A 22,100-nucleotide genomic window follows, 5' to 3' on the forward strand; every position below is an offset into this window, starting at 1 on the left:
AAGTGCAAGAATACAGCGGCTTATTTCTTTTTGCTTTTTTATTCGAAACACACAGAACGATCACATTTTCTATGCATATTACACTCCGTAGGAATGAAAAGGAATCCAGCGTGGATTGAAACTTTCAGCGTGCAGTTTTTGGGGTCTGTTGAGGTACCTTATCACCAAGGCAACGGCATTCTCTGTGCTGCTATGCAGAAGGTAAGAAAAGCACATTTACACTTTTACTATTATGGCTTGTTTACTATGGGCAGGATACAAATGTGGCTTCTTTCTGTGTTAGATTGCAATATCGAGAAAACGAACGGTACATGTGCGACCTCCCTCTCTATGTGAGCTGGAGATTAGCTTGCAAGGAGTCAAACTGATTATGAGCCTGGAGGATGAATATGAATCCCTTGATGAGGTATAAGACAAATAAACATAAATGACATGATTACTCAGGTAATCGGTTGTCCCTTTGCTTTGGGATTATGTTGCACTGCTTCATCAGTGACTGAACTCTACTTTTTTTTCTGTCTCTGTCTATATTTAGTATGACAGATGTAGTCACTTCTTCCAGATGAAGAACATCTCATTCTGTGGATGCCATCCGAGGAACAATTGGTAATCAAACATCCATCTTCTGCCCATCCTGCTACCACCGTACAGTGTAACATCCGACTGATTGCATCACACTGTTTTGTTCTCTCTGCAGCTACTTTGGCTTCATCACTAAGCACCCAATGCTGAACAGATTTGCTTGCCATGTGTTTGTGTCCCAGGAGTCAATGCGACCTGTAGCAGAATGTGTCGGGTATGTCCATTTCCACACCCGCTGAGGGAGGGCCGTAGCTACAAAAATAAAAAAAAGAAAGAAAGGAAAAAAAGAACTCAAAAAGTAAAAAAAAAAATAAATCTTTTGTTATGTATTTTAACTAAAAAAAAACAAATACATTAAAAAAATAAAATGTTATATTACAGTAGAAGCCACGGTGCTTAATTTGACATATTTAAGTAATAAAAATGACTATTCAGCTACTACTTGCACATATCTTTGCTGGAATCTGATCTCAAAGTCTGGATTAAAGTGCATTTTATTACAAATTTCTTTTGCAGAATGCTTGACAGCAATCCAGTTTGGGGTTTTTTTGTTATTTGCACACTAGCCATATGTGTGTGTACCTGTATAGGGTTAAATGGCAGCAGAATTACTCATGTATTATTCAGCCACAATGTGTTTGAATAATTAAAGATGCACATTAGCCCACTCTCTGAGGCTGGATTAAGAGGAGGCGGCAGAAATCTTTCATCCATCAGATTCTCGCCATTAAGTCAACCAGAATTTGTGAAAAACAACTTCTGTTTTTGTGTCTTTCACACAAACATTGTGAAACATCAGAAACACTAAGCAGCCGTACAAAACTGAATCTAAAAATATCTAATACTATCTCACAGGTAAATCTTTAGTCCTCATATGTCTGTATTTTCTGCAGACGAGCCTTCCAGGAGTACTACCAAGAGCATCTGGAATACGCCTGCCCCACTGAGGACATCTACCTGGAGTGAGAAATGTTGCCATGACAACCTTCTTCCTCCACAGCTTGTGTATGTTCATCAATTTTGCCACCAGAGGGCATTGTCAGTGGGGATTTTCTTTTTTCGCTCCATTGTAAAATACTCTTCTGTCCCTCTAAACCTGGGATCTTCATTTCTACAGTATGCTAGACATCTGACTGATTTCATTCATCCCTTTCTCTTTGTTTATTTCCATGATCTCAATGGATTGATTGCCTGTTTAGTTAATCTTTTTCTATGATATAAAAATTAAGATGCTGAGCACCTGTTTATTTCAAGATTCTTCTTTTGAGATGAAAACAATGTACCTACTACTGCTGTATCACTTTTCAATGCATGGCTAGTAGGATTACTGCACACAGACACACCAAGAAATACACATATCCAAGTGAATGGCAAGCAGCTCAACAATCAGTAAAGGAATGGTGTCGAATCAAGACGTCAGCGTTTGAGTTAACTGTATATATGTTTTTGTTCAATACTGAAAAACAGGTCATTTAATTTATACTTATAGTGACATTGGAGCAAAGTAGAGAGAGACAGAGAGTACAGCGAGCGGTCCTTGGTCCAAGCTTACCCCTGTGTTGTGTACAAATCGTAGTGTGTTGTAAATACATGTATAGAGAGTAGACATTCAGGCGCCTCATTCAGACTAATTAAGAAATGCTCACAGTTGAGACTGAAGGTGGGAAATTTTGTTCTTGCTTTTGATGTATCGCTCTGACAGGATTAACTGCAGTTTTCAGAGAGGTTCGATGAGTTGACTTCAGATGAACTTTGAATGTCATTTGCTCTGCAGATATATTCATTTTGGATTTAGGGACAGTAACTCTCAGCAAATCTGAATGACAGAGCAAATTTACTTCCCTCCTGTTCTCAAAGTTGCACTGCTCTTAGAGCTTCAATAGCAAGTCATCCAGCTGGTACAGTTGCAAAATATTAGATCAGTGTGTGCTTTATATGGCTGATGCCACTTTTAGATGAAAGAAAGCTAAGGCCCTCTGAAAAGCCATATTCTCACATCTCTGACTGTTTAACTCTGCCTTTCAGTGCTTTCCTGATCTCCATTTCAGTTTCAATGAGGTAAAAGGAATGACTAGATCGATTGATAGGGGAGTGTCCTGCTGATACGTGGTATTCCAGTGGAGTCAAACCTTTAAAATGTCAGATTTACACTTTTGTTAATGGTTGGGCATTTATCTAATGTTTAAGCATGGTGAACAAGGAGAGTGATGCGTTTCCACGTTTAATTATACCTTCATTCACCTGTCACACAATAGGTGAATGAAGGAGGTTGGAGCGTCAAACCATGGCTTGCAGTCAAGCACCTTATATGGAGGTGGGAGTAGCTGAAGCCCACCTCCCCAATCACCCCCATTGTTCTCTCTGACACTGTTTAGCATTTTTTTATGCTGCTTTCAGTCAGTCGAGCAGAAAAAACACATCCTATTTGCAGGATTTCAGTGTTAAAGATTCACTGAAAGTTGACATGGCAGGAGAGAGGGTATTATCTACATATGTATTGCTGTCAGTTAGATCGTGTATATACAATAGCAAATCTATGATAGTGCTGTGTCCTTTATGTTGAGTATGTTATGAAAATGAATATGTACATGAATTAAAAAGAAGTTTAAAAAAGATCACGAGCAGATGAAAACCCCTGAACGAAAAACACACAAATATCTGTGATCTGCAATAATTTTATTTCAGTGTCTTTTCATGTTTTAACACACGGTGTAATCTCAGTCTGTCACACAGCTGGCATTCAGGTTCCTGAAGACTCCATAACTCTCTACAAACAGGCTTCAGCAGCAGCACGTTTAGGGCACATTTGTGAAATGTGACATCACTAGTGTGTGACACACAACCAAACTACTGACCAATCTGCTGTTAGAGCTGAATAGTGACTCAGTCAGCTGCCACTGGAAAACTATTATTGTGTCTTGCCGATTATAGTAATCGCATTTGAGCTCCAACAGTGTGACCCATCTCTGATCTGTATCTACTTGCCTCTGATTCTGTTTTTCTATCTTGTTACAGCCTAGTTAAACTACTTCTTTTCACACAGCTACACAAGAGCAACCACTGAAGATCTAGTCCAATATAGCCGCTCAGAAGTACTTCAACAGTTAAATCAACTTTTGACTTTATTACTTTAACAGGATTCTTCACTGTATACCTAGAGCAAAAGAGTATGTGACAGAACAAACATATCTTATCTTGTATCTTTAAAAACAAGGACTTGTAAAGTTCAAGGGAAAACAAAGAAAAAAAAATCATTCGCCTTGTCATGGGTTTGGTCTTATGAATAAAATATATGCTTGATGTCTGAACCTTTATTGTTGTCCTCATTGTTTGGTTAAATCCTAATTGTGTGAGTGAAAAGGGCTTACAAAGAATTCCCGAAGTGGAAATAAATAAAAAAAAAAAATCAAAGAATAAAATACTCAAAGCATAGTTTTTCTCGTCAACACTGACAGCAGCTAGGTTTGGGGCTACACTCAGGGTTGCAGCAAGGCTCGAGGCTGGGGTCTTTTCCTTTTGCCATTTGGCTCTCTCCAAACACCATGGAGGATTCAAATTGCTCCTTAACTGTCTTGACCTGTTGCAGCACAGATTGGATGTCAGGTGTATCTACTGATAGAGGATAGAGCTCACATGGGTCAGCCTCCAGATCAAATATCAGAGGAGGGTCGTGAGTCTTGCGCAATGCTGAGCAGTCTTTGTCTGGTGTAGTACTGCTATGGAAAGCACCTGATGTACAAAAGTGAACAAGCAGGAGTCAAGACCAGCTAAAGTTTGACAGTGTGAGCATTTAATAATTAATAAGTACCTTGTGTATAGAAGTGGGCCTTGTACTTCCCCAGCCTTACAGCAAACAGGCCATAGTCTTCACTGGGATTTACAGGATAGAACATCACGGTCTCCCTTTTACTCTGTAAAACACAGAGAAAATACACACATGAGCTTGTTTTTTCCATTATTTGACTTTTTGCACAACTTTAAATACAATGCTCCTACCTTTGCTTGTTTAACAAGGATATCCATCATATCGACCCCATCCAGCATCACCTGTGGTAGTTCAGCTCCTGCCAGGCGCGCCAATGTGGGGAGGATATCTAGAGTGCTGGCCATCTCATGAGTAACACCTTCAAACAATTTGTTCAAAAAAAGAATCACTAAAGGCTACATTTTTGTTTTCATTATAGTATACTTTGATGCTGGAAAAAGAGAGAGGCAATGCTCATGGAATAAACAAACAAACAAACAATACCTTCAGAACTACATTCATACATTAGATTACACAGGGTGCTGCAAACAGTCTTCAGAGGTTCTGCTCGCAGAAAGGCTTTGACATTTAAACTATGCTTAATTAGTACTAAGGTGCCAAAAGTATTTCCCACACCACTGCACCACAACCAACAGCCTGAAATGCTGTATTGGCTGTAAATGGTATTTACATCTGAATCCATCCATCTGAATGGTGATCAAGTTGTCTGGCACCAAAAACCATGCAGGTAAAACTAAATGTAACCAAACTGTGTGGCAAGATCAAGGGTGGGTCAGGATTTTTTGTGTTTGAAGGATAATGTAGTCTAGATGTTTTGCAGACTGCTAAAATGTCCCGACCTGGCTTGATGGTCCCTGGCCAGTAGGCGATGGCAGGTTCTCTCATGCCTCCCTCATATGTGGTACTTTTGCCACATTTCAGAGGACCAGCAATGCCTCCACGGGACCTGCGCATCAGTTCAGGCCTAAATGCAGAGAAAGAAAACAGACACCATTTAATAAAACATGATAAATGCAATGTTATCACAAGAGTGCAAAGACTGCTAGAAACTTGACTACTGAACAGAGGAAAAATATTTTTTCTGGAGGGTGGTTAAATGTCAGCATGAGGAATTAAACTCCAAAACTCTAGTGCATTTCTCTTCATTGTTGTCTTTAAGTTACTGAATGAAGTATGTCTCATACACGTCATAGTAGTCTTAAGAGTTTAAAAAAGATTGGAACTAGTCTTCTTTGATCTTTAAAGATTTAAACATAAAGAAGTCCAGTCACCTTTTTAAGCTCATTAAATGAGATACCAAAATGGAATAACAATAAATACAGTTCATAGATTAGCAACAAATATGATAATAAACTGAAAACCAACCCATTGTCTGATGTAAAGAAGACCAATGTGTTGTTGATCACTCCTGTCCTCTCCAGAGTTTCCACCAGGTGGCCTACACTGTTGTCAAACTCCAACAGGGAATCCCCGTACGGACCCCTTAAAGATCGGCCAGCTGCCCCTATACCTGCATACTGGGGGTAGTGGGTGTGCTGAAGCAAGAAAACAAGTGGTTATTAGTGTTGTTTGAAATATTGACTCTTTCAATGCCGCATATTTATATTCTAGAAGTGACTGATCATATTAAAATACTGAAATTTGAATAATTGGGGATTTTTTTTAATGACTAATCCGAACGCATTGGAAAGTAACTAGTATCTATCTACAGAGGACTAGGAAATGTTTAAATTATCCCAATTTAAAAACTCTCAGACATGCACAGTAGTTGATATTTACCATTATGAAAACACATTTTTAGGCATTGATTGCACTCAAAGGTTGATTTTGCACACTTTAATTCATGCATTTTCTTCAGATTGCTCTTGTTGCTCACATGTGATGGATAGTAGAGGAAGAATGGTTGTTTTTTCTCAACCGATGTGGTTATGAAGTTTGCTGCAAAGTCACTGTAACTCCTCTCCAGATCCAGGAAGTTGACTGGTTGTTGCTTGATGACCTCATTCTCCATTAGTGGGACGACTACGTTGCTAATATCACACAATCCATAGCACTTTATATCTGGAGGGAAACAAGTCAGATTCTTACAGGGGCCCTGGGGAAGAAAAGACAAGATAGAAAAATTAACACACAGCAATACAGAGTGAAGAATAGTAAAGTGAATATAGCAAAGAAAAGAAATTTCATGAAGCAATTTTAAGTAGCACAGACTGGAAACACACTGACCATGTCATGGGAGTATGGGATCCCCAGGAAATGGTCAAAGCCCTGCTTGGTTGGAAGAAACATGCCATTATGCCCAACACCTAGATGCCACTTTCCTATGATCGCTGTGGCGTAGCCCAGGGGCTTTAACACTTCAGCGATGGTGGTCTCATTGAGAGGAAGACCACCTATAGATCCTGGGTAAAACACGCCTGGGTAGATTCCTGACCGGGTCTGATAGCGACCTGTCAACAATGATGCCCTTGGAAAAAAACAACAAACAAGGCAGTTAATTAACAGTGGAAAAGATAGTGGGGTAATTTTGAATACTCTTACTTCACTTAGGAAAACGGCCTAAAGAAACTCACTGCATCAATCTATCCAACAATGGAAGATGAAAAACTACAGGACATGTAGGGAAGATTTCATCACTTTGGTTGCATGTCAAAGTAAAAGTTTAGAGGCAGCAACAAAAATTTCATGTACTTAATGAAATTTGAAAATAATTACTCTATATTCAAATATTAATTCCGTCATCTAAGCTTTTCTTCCATCGAAGAATCACAGCAATCTTTTCTTCTTTCCCTTCAGCGGTCACCACAGCAGATCGCTTTCCTCCATCTCACCTACCACCCCCCGTCTTTAAATCTGAGCTGAAAAATCATTTTACATTCTCTCTATGCTGGTCACTCCCAATGAAAGTCTTGTTCAACGCTGCCACCTTTAGCACCACCTAATATCTTTTTGTTAGTGTCATTGATCTCAAACCACACCTCATAGGAGATAATGTGTGGTTTGTGCTATCACAAATATCACAAATGAACCCTGATACTAATCTCCACCTACTCCACCCAGCCTGCTCTTTCTTCTTCACCACTTTTGTGCAAAGTCCGTTGCTTTGTACGGTTAACCACAGGTATTTAAACTGATCCCTGTTCATTACCTCAGATCTATCAATTCAAGCTGCAGCGATTCATTGAGAAAACCTAATTAAAAAATCATTTTTGTTTAAATGCTTCATTTTTTTTAATGTATTTTATGTGAGCTTTATTTATACAGGTAGACTCAGTGTCTTATGTAGAAAAGAGACGTATTTCGGACAAACATATTAAAACTATAACAATAAAATAAACAATAAAAAAGCACAAATGGCTAATGTTTATGCAGTCATATCAAAAAACAGGTTCTCAGCAATGATTTCACGAAGTAATTTCTATATCTTTTAAAGTCTGCAAGTGAAATCAATTGAGAGAGCTTCTGTAATGTTTTCCATGACGACAGAGCAGAAAAGGAGAATACCTTCTTTCTGAGCTCTGTATGAACTGATGCATGGTGAATGTAATAAAGTCCAGACCACAGGCTATGACTAAACTATTTGTGACATGTAATCTAATAAATAACAGGGAAGCAAACCACAAATTTATAGATAAGATGATACCAATGAACCATCCTGGGTAAGGCCAATAAGGACCAGTAAACCAAAGAATATAAAGTACAATGGTGTGTTAAAGGTTTACAGCCAATTATAAATCTTAATGCCCCGTGATAAATCAGAGTACACAGATGGGCAAAATGTGCAGAGACATGTAAATTGTATCATCATAATCTGGGAAGGGTAAAAAAAAAAGGTGATATCAACAAGAGAAACAGATAATATTGTATTGTGATTGATAATAATATAAGTATTTGTATGAGGCCACAGTTTCAATAGAAATGCCTTTAGCAGATACAAGAGAGGGAAGTACTGCAAGCATGCTTTTTGTATTTGAGAAAAATACAACCTTGTTTTTTTACTGCATTTAAAACCAAAGCTGACACTATAAATGTATAAAATCAAAAGATAGCTGTAATTTTTCAAAAACCACATCGACAGTATGAGCACAACAGTAAATAATTGTATCAGCTGCGTAAAAATGGACAGACGCATTTAGATTTTGTCCCAAGTCATTAGCATAAAAAGTAAATAACCCTGCCACACTCTGTTGGTGACATTTAAAAAACTGGAAGAGAGACCATTGAGCTGCACATACTGCCACAGTGGGAAAGGTAATTTGAAATCCAGCCAACTGCTTGGTCTGAAAGTCATATTTCTAATGGCCCCTGAGATACAATACCATGGTCAACAGTGTCAAAGGCTTTTGATAGATCAATAAAAAGAGCAGAGTGTCGGGGCTCTTCAAAGCCTTGCATACCTCTTCTATCACAACTCTAACACATTTGCTACTAAATACAGACCTGCAATAGAAATATATCTAAGAGCATGCCTGTGGATGACAAGCATTACATTAAGCCCATGTAGGCCCTGGTTTTTCTATAAAAAGATTGATTACAAGATTGATTTTGTATACACACATGTTGAGGAGCAAAGAGGTGGAGTCACTGCCAAGAGGTGACCTCAAGTGTAGTGGGTAATTTTTTTTTCTAGGGTCCAAAAAAGCAGTGCTTGTTACTGTAACCACCATTAAACATTTATAGTGAAAAAGCTGGCAGGAGTCCTACATCAAACCACCTTATCATCAATCAAATCTAAGTAAATCTGTAGAAGTTACAATAATATATGCAGATGAAATGTTAACTTAGTCTTAGTCTACAATGTTTAAATTACAGGCTGTCAGCAGCTGTCCTATCTTATATGGCAGCAATAGCTGCAACAAGCATTGGGTGGGGGTACATGGAGTGTACGAGACCATACTTATTTGAAGGCTTAAGTAACATTATTTTGGATTTTTAGATGATAGAAAATATAAATATAATATGAATTAAGTTATATTAATACTTACAAATATAGAAATTAAAAGGTTTCTTTGTCTCATCCTGCAGCATAATACAATTATACATGGGCGACTAAAACTCTGAGCCACAAACCTGGGGCTGTTAGATTGAACACTGGAATATTATTGATATTGATTATTAATACATTATTAATACACTATTTTTTTCTGCAGCAGGAAACATTGCATCAAAGCACAAGACTACAGCATTACTTGTAGTTGAATGAAGTTGCCAGGTGAAACTATAAACTCTGATGTTCTCTTCCTAGTGTCCAATCATTCTCTCCCCAATGCCACCGTTATCTCACCCGTCATAAACATTTCCTGTTTTTGACACGTCTCAGTATTTTTTAGCCCCCCATTCTCAGTTTCTCCCAAGTCTTCCCTCTTTTCTGTTGATTTTTTCTTAATTAAATTAAAGAAAATGTATTTTTATTTTTTTTATTTATTAATTTACTGGAAAAAGTTTTCAATCTTCCATTTCTCAAACCAAGAATACTCAGTTTTAGAAGAAAGTTACTCCTCTCCCATTTTAATAATACTTTATATTACTATAGGACCTCAATAGCTATGTCAGAATCAGAATCAGAAGACTTTATTTATCCCCAAGGGGCAATTAACATACAACAGAGCAGCATGAAGTTGAAGATAAGGACAATAAGAACAGGCAATAAGAGTGAGATGAAGTTAAGGACAAATTGGAAGAGAGCAATGGTGGCTGGAACTGCTAGAATAAACTGTTAGAAATGACTGGTTGGCCTATAACCTTTGAAACACATGTTAAACATATGTCTCGTCAATGATATTAAGCAATTTTAAGCCAGGAGGAACATTTGTGTCATGAGGTTCAGAATCAGTTTTTTTCGCAAAGAGGCGTTTATATATGTTTTAATTATGAATGTAAAATGCTCATTGGCATTAAAAAATCTCTTTTTCAAGAATGTAGACCAAGAGGACAGCAGAAACCGCGATAAATATAACATAACAGTTCTGCAAAGATATTAAGTGGATTAATGCAGAACTATTTAATGCACAATATATACAATAACGCAGTCTACCATTAAAATGACTTATTTATTAATGAGCCCATTAATAATTTGTCAGTTACAACTTTATAGAATAATTTAGGATCAAATCGACTTGAAAAACAAAACAAAACAAAAAACAATAAATAAATGAATAACAGAACCTTTTGAACATACTTCACGGCCACTTTCATTACTTTAAAGTTTAAAAAAAACTGTTGAGCTAAGTCTCGGATTGATTTCTGTTTTATTCACAAACGCAGACAGTCAGTACTGATTACACCGGTACCTGGACGGGGTGCACACGGGGCAGGTGCTGTAAAAATCTGTGAATCGGAGCCCTTCAGCTGCCAGGCGGTCCAGGTTGGGAGTGAGTGAACTAGGATGTCCATAACAGCCCAAGTCCCCGTAACCCAAATCGTCAGCGAAGATGAGGACGAAATTCGGCGGTGAAGCCGAGCAGGTGCACAAAAGAATAATGCCGAAAAAGGTGAAGCTGCCGGATACCATCCTGTTCTGGCTTTAAGTCTGACTGATAGTAAGGAAGCGTCAGATCCCTAAAAATAGTGATGTGCGGATCGATACTGGAATATCGATTCTTCCGATAGCAAATATTTGTGATCTAGACTCAGTTCTTATTTCAAAATATCGATATTTAGGAAATTTGTGGTAAATTTGTAATTTGTGATTAATAGGAACACAGTGGAAAGTAACTATATTATTGGGACTGTCTAAATGATTGGCAGGAACTACTTCTTCTTCCGCCTGTCATAGTGATGTGTGAAATACGGCTGTATAAATGCATCACGGCTCTTCACTCAGTTGATAACCACAAGAGTCGCCGCGTGTGGGCCTGTCGCAGCTCTACAAACAACCAAGACGCGGTTTTTGAAACATTTTGCAAGGCCACAAATTGTACAACTGTATAGTGACAATAAAGGCATTCTATTCTATTCTAAAGTAAATTATAATATCAGAAAATGATGATGAGGCAAACTGAGGGAGGAGGAGAGGGACAGGAGCTGCTAGTCCTTTTGCACCATCCAGCTATAGAGAGAGAAAATGTGAAGCTGCTGGTGACATGTAGCCCTCTTGCTGAATTTTTTTAAAGTATAGAGGTGGGTAGATTGATCCAAATATCGATAGTATTGATACCAACACTTGTATCAGTATCAGATCTATACTAACGCTGTTCGATACTTTGTTTCTATCCTCAAAGTCCAGTATGTATCCCCCTGTCCATCCAAATGAATGTGGCAGCTGATTTTCTGATGATGATAGAGAGTACCAGGAGCTATTTTTTTTTATGTATTCTCACATACATGTTTCTGTGAGGTGGACAGGAAAACAAAAGTGTGACTCTACCTGCATGTAATCAAGCTGGCATCATGTGAAAAGAAGAAACACATGGCATGGGAGCATTTAATATGTGCTGTACGTTCTGCATACAGACAACTGTGTGTGTGAGTCTGTGTGTGAGGAGGAAGGTAATGTTTTTGATAGTGATGGAGGGAAGTCAGAATGGAGGTTAGAAAGCTAGTCCCAGTCACATAAAATTATTACATTTTACACAATGGAGTTTAGGAAAGTCTAGGGTTATGCAAGCATTGTTTGATCAAGTCATTATGAACTTCTCAGAAGTCCTCATACACAATGGTGTGTGTGATATGTCTATCAGTTAGCTTGCGTGTTGTCTTGCACCATTGTTGCCATCTTAGGGAACTAGATACTTTGCTTTATCATTCACTTTCACATCTCTGTGCAGTGCTAACCTAAGGGAGAAACAAGCTGTTGGATGATGGAAAAACAAAGAAAACAACAGTCAGTGAGAGATTTTGAAAAAGTACCTTGCTGCAGCAGCTCTCTTCATCTAATCTTCTCCAACACAGAGCACTCTAACGATCTCTGCAGGGAACAACAACCCTGGAAGGAGGCAGCGATGCCCCTGCTTTTCCATCAAATGTGTTCATGTTATATTTAAGACAAAAAGAAAAATCTAGCCAAGCTGTCAGGCTCAGCTCAGGTAAACAATGAGTCAGTCATTAGTCTGGTAGAGCTAATGGAGCACCTACAGCCTATAGCAAAAATCATTAGAAGCAAATATTCAGTAATGAATGGTATACGTTTGCCACAACTAATAATAAATTTGAGGGTGTTTTCCAGACCCATCTAATTGTTCTCCATGAGTTACAGACAAGAAGCAGGAGAGCCACTATGGATAAATGACAGTCTATGCACTACACAGGCTGTCTGCATTGTGTTTTAGTAAAAGACAACTGCTCTGACCTTTTATTGCGAGTAAATGAAAAAAAGAGTATGTGACAGAACAACATATCTGATCTTGTATCTTTCAAAACAAAGACTTGTGAGTTTCAACGGAAACAAAAAAATCATTTGCCTTTTCATGGGTTTGAAAATACATCTTGAAAATATATGATTGATGTCTGAAACTTTATTGTTGTCTTCATTGTTTAGTTAACTCATGATGTTATGAGTGAAAAGTGCTTACCAAGAATTCCTTGAGTGGAAATTAGAAATCAAATAAAACAATACTCACAGCACAGAAGAAAGATGATACAGTACACTGTTAAACATTAGTTATAATTTTAACAGTATCAAATTTGAGAAAATCATCTCCTCACTAAGGGAGCACATTTACTTTACATTCATTTTCCATTTCCAGTAATTAAAACTCTCCACAGGAGAGCAGCACTTTAGTCCAACTTTCCCTTCCTTCCTCAAGCTGTAACAGTTTTTCTCATCAACACTGACAGCAGCTAGGTTTGGGGCTACACTCAGGGTTGCAGCACGGCTCGAGGTTGGGGTCTGTTCCTTTTGCCACTTGGCTCTCTCCAAAAACCATGGAGGATTCAAATTGCTCCTTAACTGTCTTGACCTGTTGCAGCACAGATTGGATGTCAGGTGTATCTACTGGCAGAGCATAATGCTCACATGGGTCAGCCTCCAGATCAAATATCAGAGGAGGGTCATGAGCCTTGAAGACTGCTGTTTCTGGACAGTCTTTGTCTGGTGTAGTACTGCTGTGGAAAGCACCTGATGTACAAACATGAACAGGCAGGAATTAAGACCAACTAAAACTTGTGACAGTGTGAACTTGCAATATTCAAAATATGACACGTAGTACCTTGTGTATAGAAGTGAGCCTTGTATTTTCCCAGCCTTACAGCAAAGAGGCCATATTTTTCACTGGGATCTACAGGGTAGAAGATCATGGCTTCCCTTTTACTCTGTAAAACACAGAGAAAATACACACATGAGCTTGGTTTTTCCATTATTTGAGTGTTTGCACAACTTTAAATACAATGCTCCTACCTTTCCTTGTTTAACAAGGATATCCGTCATATCGACCCCATCCAGCATCACCTGTGGTAGTTCAGCTCCTGCCAGGCGCGCCAATGTGGGGAGGATATCTAGAGTGCTGGCCATCTCATGAGTAACACCTTCAATAGATTTGTTCATAAGAAAAAAAAAACAGCAATCACTAAAATGCTACATGTACATAAATGATTTTTAATCAGTGTTGGGGAGTAACGGAATACATGTACCACCATTACGTATTTAAAATACTGTATTCCGTTACAGTTACCGTTTAAAAAGGTGGTCTTCAGAATACAGTTACTTTGTTGAAATAGAGATTACACTGCGGTCTTTTCCTGTTTCATATGTTAGGCTGTCCCCTCTCTATTTTTGGTAATTCGACGCCGGTGAAAACCCAAACAAAACACGCAATAAGAGGCTCAAATGCCTGTGTCTCAATCTCGTGGCCCCTGTCACCTCTACTTGCGGCCCGCATAATGACGTGATATAATATTTTTTTAAATTATTGTTCAAAAAAATAATTTAATGTGAAGGCAATAGGCAGAGTGTTACAGGCATAGCCCTAAAGAATGTAGCCTCATGGGCAGTGTAGCCCAGTTGTAAGTAAGCTATTAAGACTTGACTGTACACTGTGTTCGTGTTTTTCTCCTAAACAGTAAGTTCCATTGGAGCAGCCTTTCAATGCCTCTCTCTGTCTCACGCTGGCAAAGTTGACCCAAAAAACAAAGTAAAGCTAGTTTTTGGTTACGGGCCTGACACGGAACCAACATATTAGCCAGAGGTCCCTTTACTATGGTTCGGAGCCATGGAACTGTTTTATATACGCGCTGAATAGTTTTCTACACGAGATCGCTGCAAAAAGTGCAGCCTTACCTAATGTCCACCCTACTGTCACTCATTTTATATTAAGATTTAAAAATCTAGTTGGTATTGATGTGGCGAGTATCCTTCAGTAATAGTAATAATTCACACAGCAATAGTACATTCAAGTAGTTGTAAAAAGCTTGATAATATATTCAGTAACCAAAGTATTCAGAATACGTTACTCTCATTGAGTAATTTAACGGAATATGTTACAAAATACATTTTGCAGCATGTATTCTGTAAACTGTAGTGGAATGTCACCTTCCCAAGACTGTTTTTAATTAATGGTAATATACTTTGATACTGAAAAAAAGAGATGCAATCTTATTATTGAAATAGGGTTAGGTGAGCTGCAGAAAGGTGCCTAAGAAGTACGTCAAGCTGTCCATACCTGGGGTCTTGGAAACTGCCAAGCAAAGAGTCACAGCCTTGCCCAGCCACTTGAAGAGGTATACCAAAGAAATAGAAGGCAGGAGAATAAACCAGCTGTTCTCCACAGAACCATCCAAGGTGTACTCTCATTGGCAGGGGAATAATATGAGAACAGTTCCACCAAGGCTGGAGACAGACCAATACTGGAAGAGCATGTGGGAAAAGGACGCAACCCATAATCGAAATGCTCACTGGCTAGAGGATCCAAGAGCAGACCACAGTAACCATCACAGTGGCAAACATCCAAGATTGGGTCTCCAGTACGAACAGCTGGACAGCACCAGGCTATGACATAGTTCATGCCTATTGGCTGAAAAAGCTGACTGTACTACATGAGCATCTGGCAATACAAATGAACCAGCTACTAGTTAATGAGACATACCCAGAATGGCTAACTCATGGCTGGACAGTCCTGATCCCCAAGGACATCCAGAAGAAATGAGTCCCATCCAACTCCCAGCGAACAACCAATGACGAGACTGGCTATGGATACCAACTATGGAATGGAGCATCGTCAGCCACCTCCTCTACATGGATGATATCAAGCTGTATGCCAAGAGGGAATGAGATATCGATTCACTGATCAACACCACCAGGAACTACAGCAAGGACATCGGAATGTCGTCCAGATTAGGGAAGTGTGGTCGGATGGTAACAAAGGCTACGTTCACACTGCAGGTCTTAATGCTCAATTCCGATTTTTTGATCAAATCCGATTTTTTTGTCTGCTTGTTCACACTACAAATAAAATGCGACAGCAAACGCGCTCTAGTGTGAACCCTCAAAGTGGCCCGCATGCGCAAAAGAAGACGTCACACACAACGCGCTCTGTTTAGACCAAGACCAAACAGTATTGTTTGACTGATGGCCCTTAACATAAAGACTTCGGACTTTACGTTTCCCAATTTTTGCTTTAAGTTATTTTATTATTTACATTATTATGTAAATAACCTAATAATTATCCTTATTGCTGTTTTAGAGAGGAGCGGTGCTTCAAAGGATAGTTGCAGATTTCTGTCAGAATCTGCAGATTATACAGTACAAATAAAATGTTCACGTTTCTCCAACGTTGTCCTCCCAACAGTTTCACTGACATCTACGCTGGATGGCCAGGAAGCGTTCGTGATGTCTTATCGGGTGCTTCTCCGGCGCTGATAATTGGCGTCTGTCTTGTGTCAGTGACGTAAAAGACGGATTTAATGCGACTTGACCATTCAAACAGCAGTCGCTTTCTAAAACATCAGATATGTATCGGATTTAGTACCACATACGAAAGTGACCCAGATCGGATTTGAAAATATCGGATTTGTGCCGTTCACACTGTCATACCATGATCGGATATGGGTCTCATAGGGTCCCAAAAAAAAAAAAAAAAAAAAATATCGGATTTGATGCGCTTTCGCCTGCAGTGTGAACGTAGCCAAAGACAGGGAAACTTGTTAGAAGTGAGGGGATCAAACTACCAGAAGGCAGCGTTGCAGAGATCGAGGATACCTACAGATACCTAGGAATCCCACAGGCAAATGGGAATCACAGAGAAGCCACTAGAAAATCTGCAACCACCAAGTACCTGCAGAGGGTCAGGAAAGTCCTGAGGAGCCAGCTGAACGGTAAGAACAAGAACGGGCTACCAACACCAATTCCCTGCCTGTGATCAGGTACCCTGCTGGGATTATAAGCTTGCCAAAAGAGGAGATAAAAGCCACTGACATCAAGACGAGGAAGCTCCTGACCATGCATGGAGGGTTTCATCCCAAGTCCAGCACCCTGAAACTGTACACCAAGCAGAAGGAAGGAGGGCGGGGATTAGTGAGTGTCAGTACCACAATCCAGGATGAGACAATGAAGAGGAGGAACCATCATGGAATGACAGGCACTTGCACAGTATGTACCACAGGCAAATAGAGGAAGTGGCTGACATACAGGAATCCTATCAGTACCCAAATCCTACTCTCAGCACAAGATCCATAGAAGCATAGCGGCTTGGCTCTACCACACCAGGCAAGACCCCAGGTGCAGGCTGTGTAAAGATGCCCCTGAGACAATCCAGCAAATAACAGCAGAGTGCAAGATGCTAGCAGGCAGAGCACAGTCCTAGGAACAGCAAAGTCAAGTCAAGTAATTTTTTCCCAGAGAACTGATCCTCATTTGATATTTTCTTTTTTTTTTTTTTTAAACGATGCTTTATAAATCTACAGATGACTGTGTAGGAAAATCCCTGCAGATCAGTAGTTCATGAAATACTCAGAGCAAGCTGTCTGGCACCAACAACCACGCCATCTTTCTGCTTTAGAATATGGTCAGCAGTAACAGGTAAAAATAAATGTACTCAAACTGAGGTCTGTGTGGCAAGATCAAGGATGGGTCAGGATTTTATTTATTTATTTATTTTTAGTTTGAAGCAGGATGTAGTCTGGACTTTTTGCAGACCACTAAAATGTCCTGACCTGGCTTGATGATTCCCGGCCAGTAGGCGATGGCAGGTTCTCTCATGCCTCCCTCATATGTGGTACCTTTGCCACATTTCAGAGGACCAGCGTTGCCTCCACGGGACATACGCATCAGTTCAGGCCTACATGTAGAGAAAGAAAACAAACACCATTAAGAAAAAAGATAAATGCAATATCGCAAGAATGCAAAGATTTCTAGGGACTTGACTACTGAACAGAGGAAAAAGATTTTCTTGAGGGTGGTTAAATATCAGCATTAGGAATTAAACTCCAAAACTCTAGTGCATTTCAGTCATCATTGTTGTCTCTAAGTTATGTGTGGTAGTTTTAAGAGTTTGACAAGAAGGCAACTGGACTTCTTTAATCTTTTAATTTCTAAATGTTAAGAAGTCCTGAAAACTAACCCATTGTCTGATGTAAAGAAGACCAATGTGTTGTTGATCACTCCTGTCCTCTCCAGAGTTGCCATCAGGTGGCCTACAGTGTTGTCAAACTCCAACAGGGAATCCCCGAACGGACCCCTTAAAGATCGGCCAGCTGCCCCTATACCTGCATACTGGGGGTAGTGGGTGTGCTGAAGCAAGAAAACAAGTGGTTATTAGTGTTGTTTGAAATATTGACTCTTTCAATGCTGCATATTTATATTCTAGAAGTGACTGATCATATTAAAATACTGAAATTTGAGTAATTGGGGATTTTTTTTAATGACTAATCCGAACACATTGGAAAGTAACTAGTATCTATCTACAGAGGACTAGGAAATGTTTAAATCATCCCAATTTAAAAACTCTCAGACATGCACAGTAGTTGATATTTACCATTATGAAAACACATTTTTAGGCATTGATTGCACTCAAAGGTTGATTTTGCACACTTTAATTCATGCATTTTCTTCAGATTGCTCTTGTTGCTCACATGTGTTGGATAGTAGAGGAAGAATGGTTGTTTTTTCTCAACCGATGTGGTTATGAAGTTTGTTGCAAAGTCACTGTAACTCCTCTCCAGATCCAGGAAGTTGACGGGTTGTTGTTTGATGACCTCATTCTGCATTAGCGGGACGGTTACAGTGTTAATATCACACACTCCATAGCACTTTATATCTGGAGGGAAACAAGTCAGATTCTTACAGGGGCCCTGGGGAAGAAAAGACAAGATAGAAAAATTAACACACAGCAATACAGAGTGAAGAATAGTAAAGTGAATATAGTAAAAAAAAAAAAAAAAAAAAGATAATTTTAAGTAGCACAGACTGGAAACACACTGACCATGTCATGGGAGTATGGGATCCCCAGGAAATGGTCAAAGCCCTGCTTGGTTGGAAGAAACATGCCATTGTGTCCAAGCCCTAAGTGCCACTTTCCTATGACTGCTGTAGCATAACCCAGGGGCCTTAACACTTCGGCGATGGTGGTCTCATTGAGAGGAAGACCACCTATAGATCCTGGGTACAACACACCTGGGTAGATTCCTGACCGGGTCTGATAGCGACCTGTCAACAATGATGCCCTTGGAAACAACCAACAAGCAAGGCAGTTAATTAACAGAGCAGTGGAAACATTTAAAAGGCAACTAGGCAGCTATCGATTATTTTAGTAACTGAGTAATCTATTTATTATTCTATTGATTAATCGAGTAGTTGGATAAGAAATACTTTTGTCTTATTAATGAGCAATAACAAATATTCAAAAGGGACAGAGCACAGGTCTTTCAAAATGAACTGCTCATTGGTTTCCATTTTAGAAATTGCAATGTCTTAAAGTTTCACACCAACCCACTGCATGTTCCTCTTTTCTCCTGCCTGGCATCTCCAGCTCCATCTTTAACATCCTTTATTGAAATGGTCCTCTACCCCTCACTATTCCTCATCTGAATATGTCCAAACCATTTCAACCCTGCCTAACTAACTTTAACTAATCAACTGTCTCCAAATCTGCGCTAAAAATGATGATGATTTGTAATCCTGTCTGTGCTGGTCATTCCCAATGAAATCATAAGATATCTAACTGCCACTCACTCTTTTTGGTGTCACAAATATCACAAATCACCCCTGATATTCATCTCCACCCACTCCACCCTGCCTGCACTTTCTTCTTTAACACTCTTGTGTACGGTCAGTTGCTTTGGATGGTTGACCCCAGGTATTCTCCATCTTTATTACCTCTACTCCTTGTTTTCCATGTTCACGTTTCCACCTGTCTTCCGCTCATTTGTTTCTTCTGTTTTGCTTCTACTGATCACAATTCCATCTGTTACTATCATAGTCCAAGGAGACTCCTGCCTGACCTCATCTGTCAATCTATCCATCAAGGCTTCAACAATTCGAGTAACTCAAAGAACTCAATTATAAAAAAAAGCAAATCTAATGCAATCATTTTTTTCAGTTGGGTGCTTCATTTTAATTTTATTCAACCAATCTATGATGTTTAAATTACAGGCTGTCCGCAGCTGTCCTACCTTATATGGCAGCAATACCTGCAAGAAGCAGGAGCATGGGGTATACTAGACCATACTTATTTGAAATAACATTATTTTGGATCATTTCTATATTTTATAGAAAATAAATATATAAATTAAATTATATCAATACTTAAAAAATAAAAGGTTTATTTTTCTCACACTGCAGCCCAATAAAAATATACATGGGAGAGTAAAACTGAGCCACTGACCTAGGGCTGTTAGATTGGACACTGAATTATTATTCATATTCATTATTAATACATCATTTGAAAATTTGCTTTCTGCAGCAGGAAACGTTGCATCAAAGTAAAGGGCAAACATCAGTTTGTGAGAATGCTGATATGCTCGCTTTTCTTCATTGCAGTCACGCATAGCTCATTAGCTTGCACGCTAACGCACAGATACACATACACATGAACATAAATCAAATCCATACCATCCAGGAAATACAAAAATGTCAAGATTTTTTTTTCTTCCTCTTACTATAAGAAAGCTGTCATATGAACCCAATACGCAAGACCTGGGAGAAAAAACCTGAACTCAAAAACAGCTTTAATGCTGAAGAAGACAAAACACACACACACACACACACACACACACACACACACACACACACACACACACACACACAAAACCACAGAAAAAAATCCTATGTAGTTTAATGAAGTTGCCAGCTGAAACTATAAACTAGTTTCCATTCTCTATCCAATGTCACTGTTATTTTGCCCATCATAAACATTTCCTGTTTTTGACATGCCCTCCCAGGTCTTCCCACTTCTGTTAAGGTTTTTCTTTGTAATCTAATTTAATCAAACTGAATTTTTTTGTTTGACTATCTATCTATCTATCTATCTATCTATCTATCTATCTATCTATCTATCTATCTCATTTATAAATGTAAAATCCTCATAGAGATTAAACATTTATTTTCCAGGAATTAGGCCAAAGGGACAGCAGAAATTGCAACAATTATGCCATAACAGTTCTATAAAGTGATTAAGTGCCCAAAAAGGGCTGGATTGATTGTAATCTAGAACACAAAGTATACACAATAACGCACGTTTTATTCACACACGCAAACAGTCAGTACTGATTACATTGGTACCTGGACGGGCTGCACACGGGGCAGGTGCTGTAAAAATCTGTGAATCGGAGCCCTTCAGCTGCCAGGCGGTCCAGGTTGGGAGTGAGTGAACTAGGATGTCCATAACAGCCCAAGTCCCCGAAACCTAAATCGTCAGCGAAGAGGAGGACGAAATTCGGCGGTGAAGCCGAGCAGGTGCACAAAAGTAAAATACCGAAAAAGGCGAAGCAGCTGGATCCCATGCTTTTCCGTCTTTACGTCTGACTGATAATAAGGAAGCGGCAGATCTCTTAAAAACAAAATAGAACGTCACGTGCCAGAGGCCGGAAACGGCTGCACGCCGGTTATGTCACGGAATGCTGGGAAATGTAGTCTTAAGCATCAGATTAGACTAAAGCGCACAACCGTTTTTGTTTTTTTGTTTTTTTAATTTCTGCTTTTTAACATTTAAATTAATATATATTTTTACAACCTATTCTCCTTCTTACAGCTCAACATCCAATGTGAAGACTTTTAGTTTAAATCCCCAAGTTCTGCATAGTGAATTAGGCCCAGATTTAATAGGTTAACTGACTGCACACAATCACACCATTCACAAAGGTTTTAAAATTGTTTGTCCTTTGTTCATGGCTTGAAATGATAATCTTTTGGATGCCCTATTTTATTTTCAACGGAACAACAAAAGCAACAAAAATAAAAACACTAAAATACATACATACACAATCATAATTATCATTAACCAAATGACACAAAACAGTAAACACACTGCATCATACAGACATGTCCTAAGAAAGGCAGTTGAGTAATTTACTGGTTAGAGGTGTTCCTCTGTCATGTTTTGTCTCCTCTTTAAAATTCTTAATCTGAGGTCTCGCGGTCTAGCTACCGTCCTCTGTGGGAAGGTTGGCTGCTGCCACTGATTCGACTTGACACCTGGTCAATTACACGAGCAAGAGGAGAAATAAATCACTGGTGCATCGCTGCAGAAGCCAGCAGTATGAGTAGAAATGAATGTCACAGCTGATTTTCTGATGTAGAGACGGTACCAGGAGCTATTTGTTTATGTATTCTCATATACATGCTTCAGATAGGTGGACAGGAAAACAAAAGTGTGGCTCTCCCTGC

At 39.1% G+C, this 22,100-nt stretch overlaps 3 protein-coding genes across 4 annotated transcripts in view; 1 reads left to right on the forward strand and 2 right to left on the reverse strand.

Annotated features, from left to right (window-relative positions):
• mapk8ip2 (mitogen-activated protein kinase 8 interacting protein 2) overlaps nucleotides 1-3,823 on the forward strand; it is a 31,088-nt gene extending 27,265 nt beyond the window's left edge. For both annotated transcript variants that reach the window (XM_040025467.1, XM_040025468.1), the window contains exons 10-14: nucleotides 92-201; nucleotides 284-406; nucleotides 536-606; nucleotides 698-796; nucleotides 1,476-3,823. In XM_040025467.1, the coding sequence (XP_039881401.1) occupies nucleotides 92-201; nucleotides 284-406; nucleotides 536-606; nucleotides 698-796; nucleotides 1,476-1,548 (476 nt within the window). In that variant the 3' untranslated portion in view covers nucleotides 1,549-3,823. The remainder of the gene's footprint in view (nucleotides 1-91; nucleotides 202-283; nucleotides 407-535; nucleotides 607-697; nucleotides 797-1,475) is intronic.
• Nucleotides 3,824-3,883: 60 nt separating this feature from the next.
• LOC120729688 (arylsulfatase A-like) lies at nucleotides 3,884-11,773 on the reverse strand. The gene is made up of 8 exons (XM_040025470.1): nucleotides 10,639-11,773; nucleotides 6,575-6,815; nucleotides 6,225-6,443; nucleotides 5,714-5,883; nucleotides 5,188-5,312; nucleotides 4,579-4,706; nucleotides 4,391-4,493; nucleotides 3,884-4,311 (listed from the first exon to the last, which is right to left on the reverse strand). The coding sequence occupies exons 1-8, from the start codon at nucleotides 10,857-10,859 to the stop codon at nucleotides 4,025-4,027; spliced, it is 1,494 nt and encodes a 497-aa protein (XP_039881404.1). The 5' UTR covers nucleotides 10,860-11,773; the 3' UTR covers nucleotides 3,884-4,024.
• A 1,008-nt stretch (nucleotides 11,774-12,781) lies between these two features.
• LOC120729687 (arylsulfatase A-like) lies at nucleotides 12,782-21,301 on the reverse strand. The gene is made up of 8 exons (XM_040025469.1): nucleotides 20,997-21,301; nucleotides 18,700-18,940; nucleotides 18,350-18,568; nucleotides 17,839-18,008; nucleotides 17,432-17,556; nucleotides 13,683-13,810; nucleotides 13,495-13,597; nucleotides 12,782-13,403 (listed from the first exon to the last, which is right to left on the reverse strand). The coding sequence occupies exons 1-8, from the start codon at nucleotides 21,215-21,217 to the stop codon at nucleotides 13,111-13,113; spliced, it is 1,500 nt and encodes a 499-aa protein (XP_039881403.1). The 5' UTR covers nucleotides 21,218-21,301; the 3' UTR covers nucleotides 12,782-13,110.
• Nucleotides 21,302-22,100: the final 799 nt, after the last annotated feature.

This window comes from Simochromis diagramma, unplaced genomic scaffold (assembly GCF_900408965.1).
Source record: "Simochromis diagramma unplaced genomic scaffold, fSimDia1.1 OVJJ01000293.1, whole genome shotgun sequence".
NCBI lineage: Eukaryota > Metazoa > Chordata > Actinopteri > Cichliformes > Cichlidae > Simochromis > Simochromis diagramma.

Excerpts from the sequence above, each read along its gene's own strand:
- LOC120729688 (XM_040025470.1), bottom strand. The coding sequence starts at position 10,859 with ATGGTATCCGGCAGCTTCACCTTTTTCGGCATTATTCTTTTGTGCACC. Across the intron at positions 5,313-5,713 it reads TTCTTTACATCAGACAATGG|GCCTGAACTGATGCGCAGGT; the intron begins GTTGGTTTTCAG and ends CTCTGCATTTAG. Across the intron at positions 4,707-5,187 it reads GCCAGGGACCATCAAGCCAG|GTGTTACTCATGAGATGGCC; the intron begins GTCGGGACATTT and ends AATTGTTTGAAG.
- LOC120729687 (XM_040025469.1), bottom strand. The coding sequence starts at position 21,217 with ATGGGATCCAGCTGCTTCGCCTTTTTCGGTATTTTACTTTTGTGCACC. Across the intron at positions 18,941-20,996 it reads CCCGTGTGCAGCCCGTCCAG|GGCATCATTGTTGACAGGTC; the intron begins GTACCAATGTAA and ends GTTGTTTCCAAG. Across the intron at positions 18,569-18,699 it reads TCCCATACTCCCATGACATG|GGCCCCTGTAAGAATCTGAC; the intron begins GTCAGTGTGTTT and ends TTTCTTCCCCAG.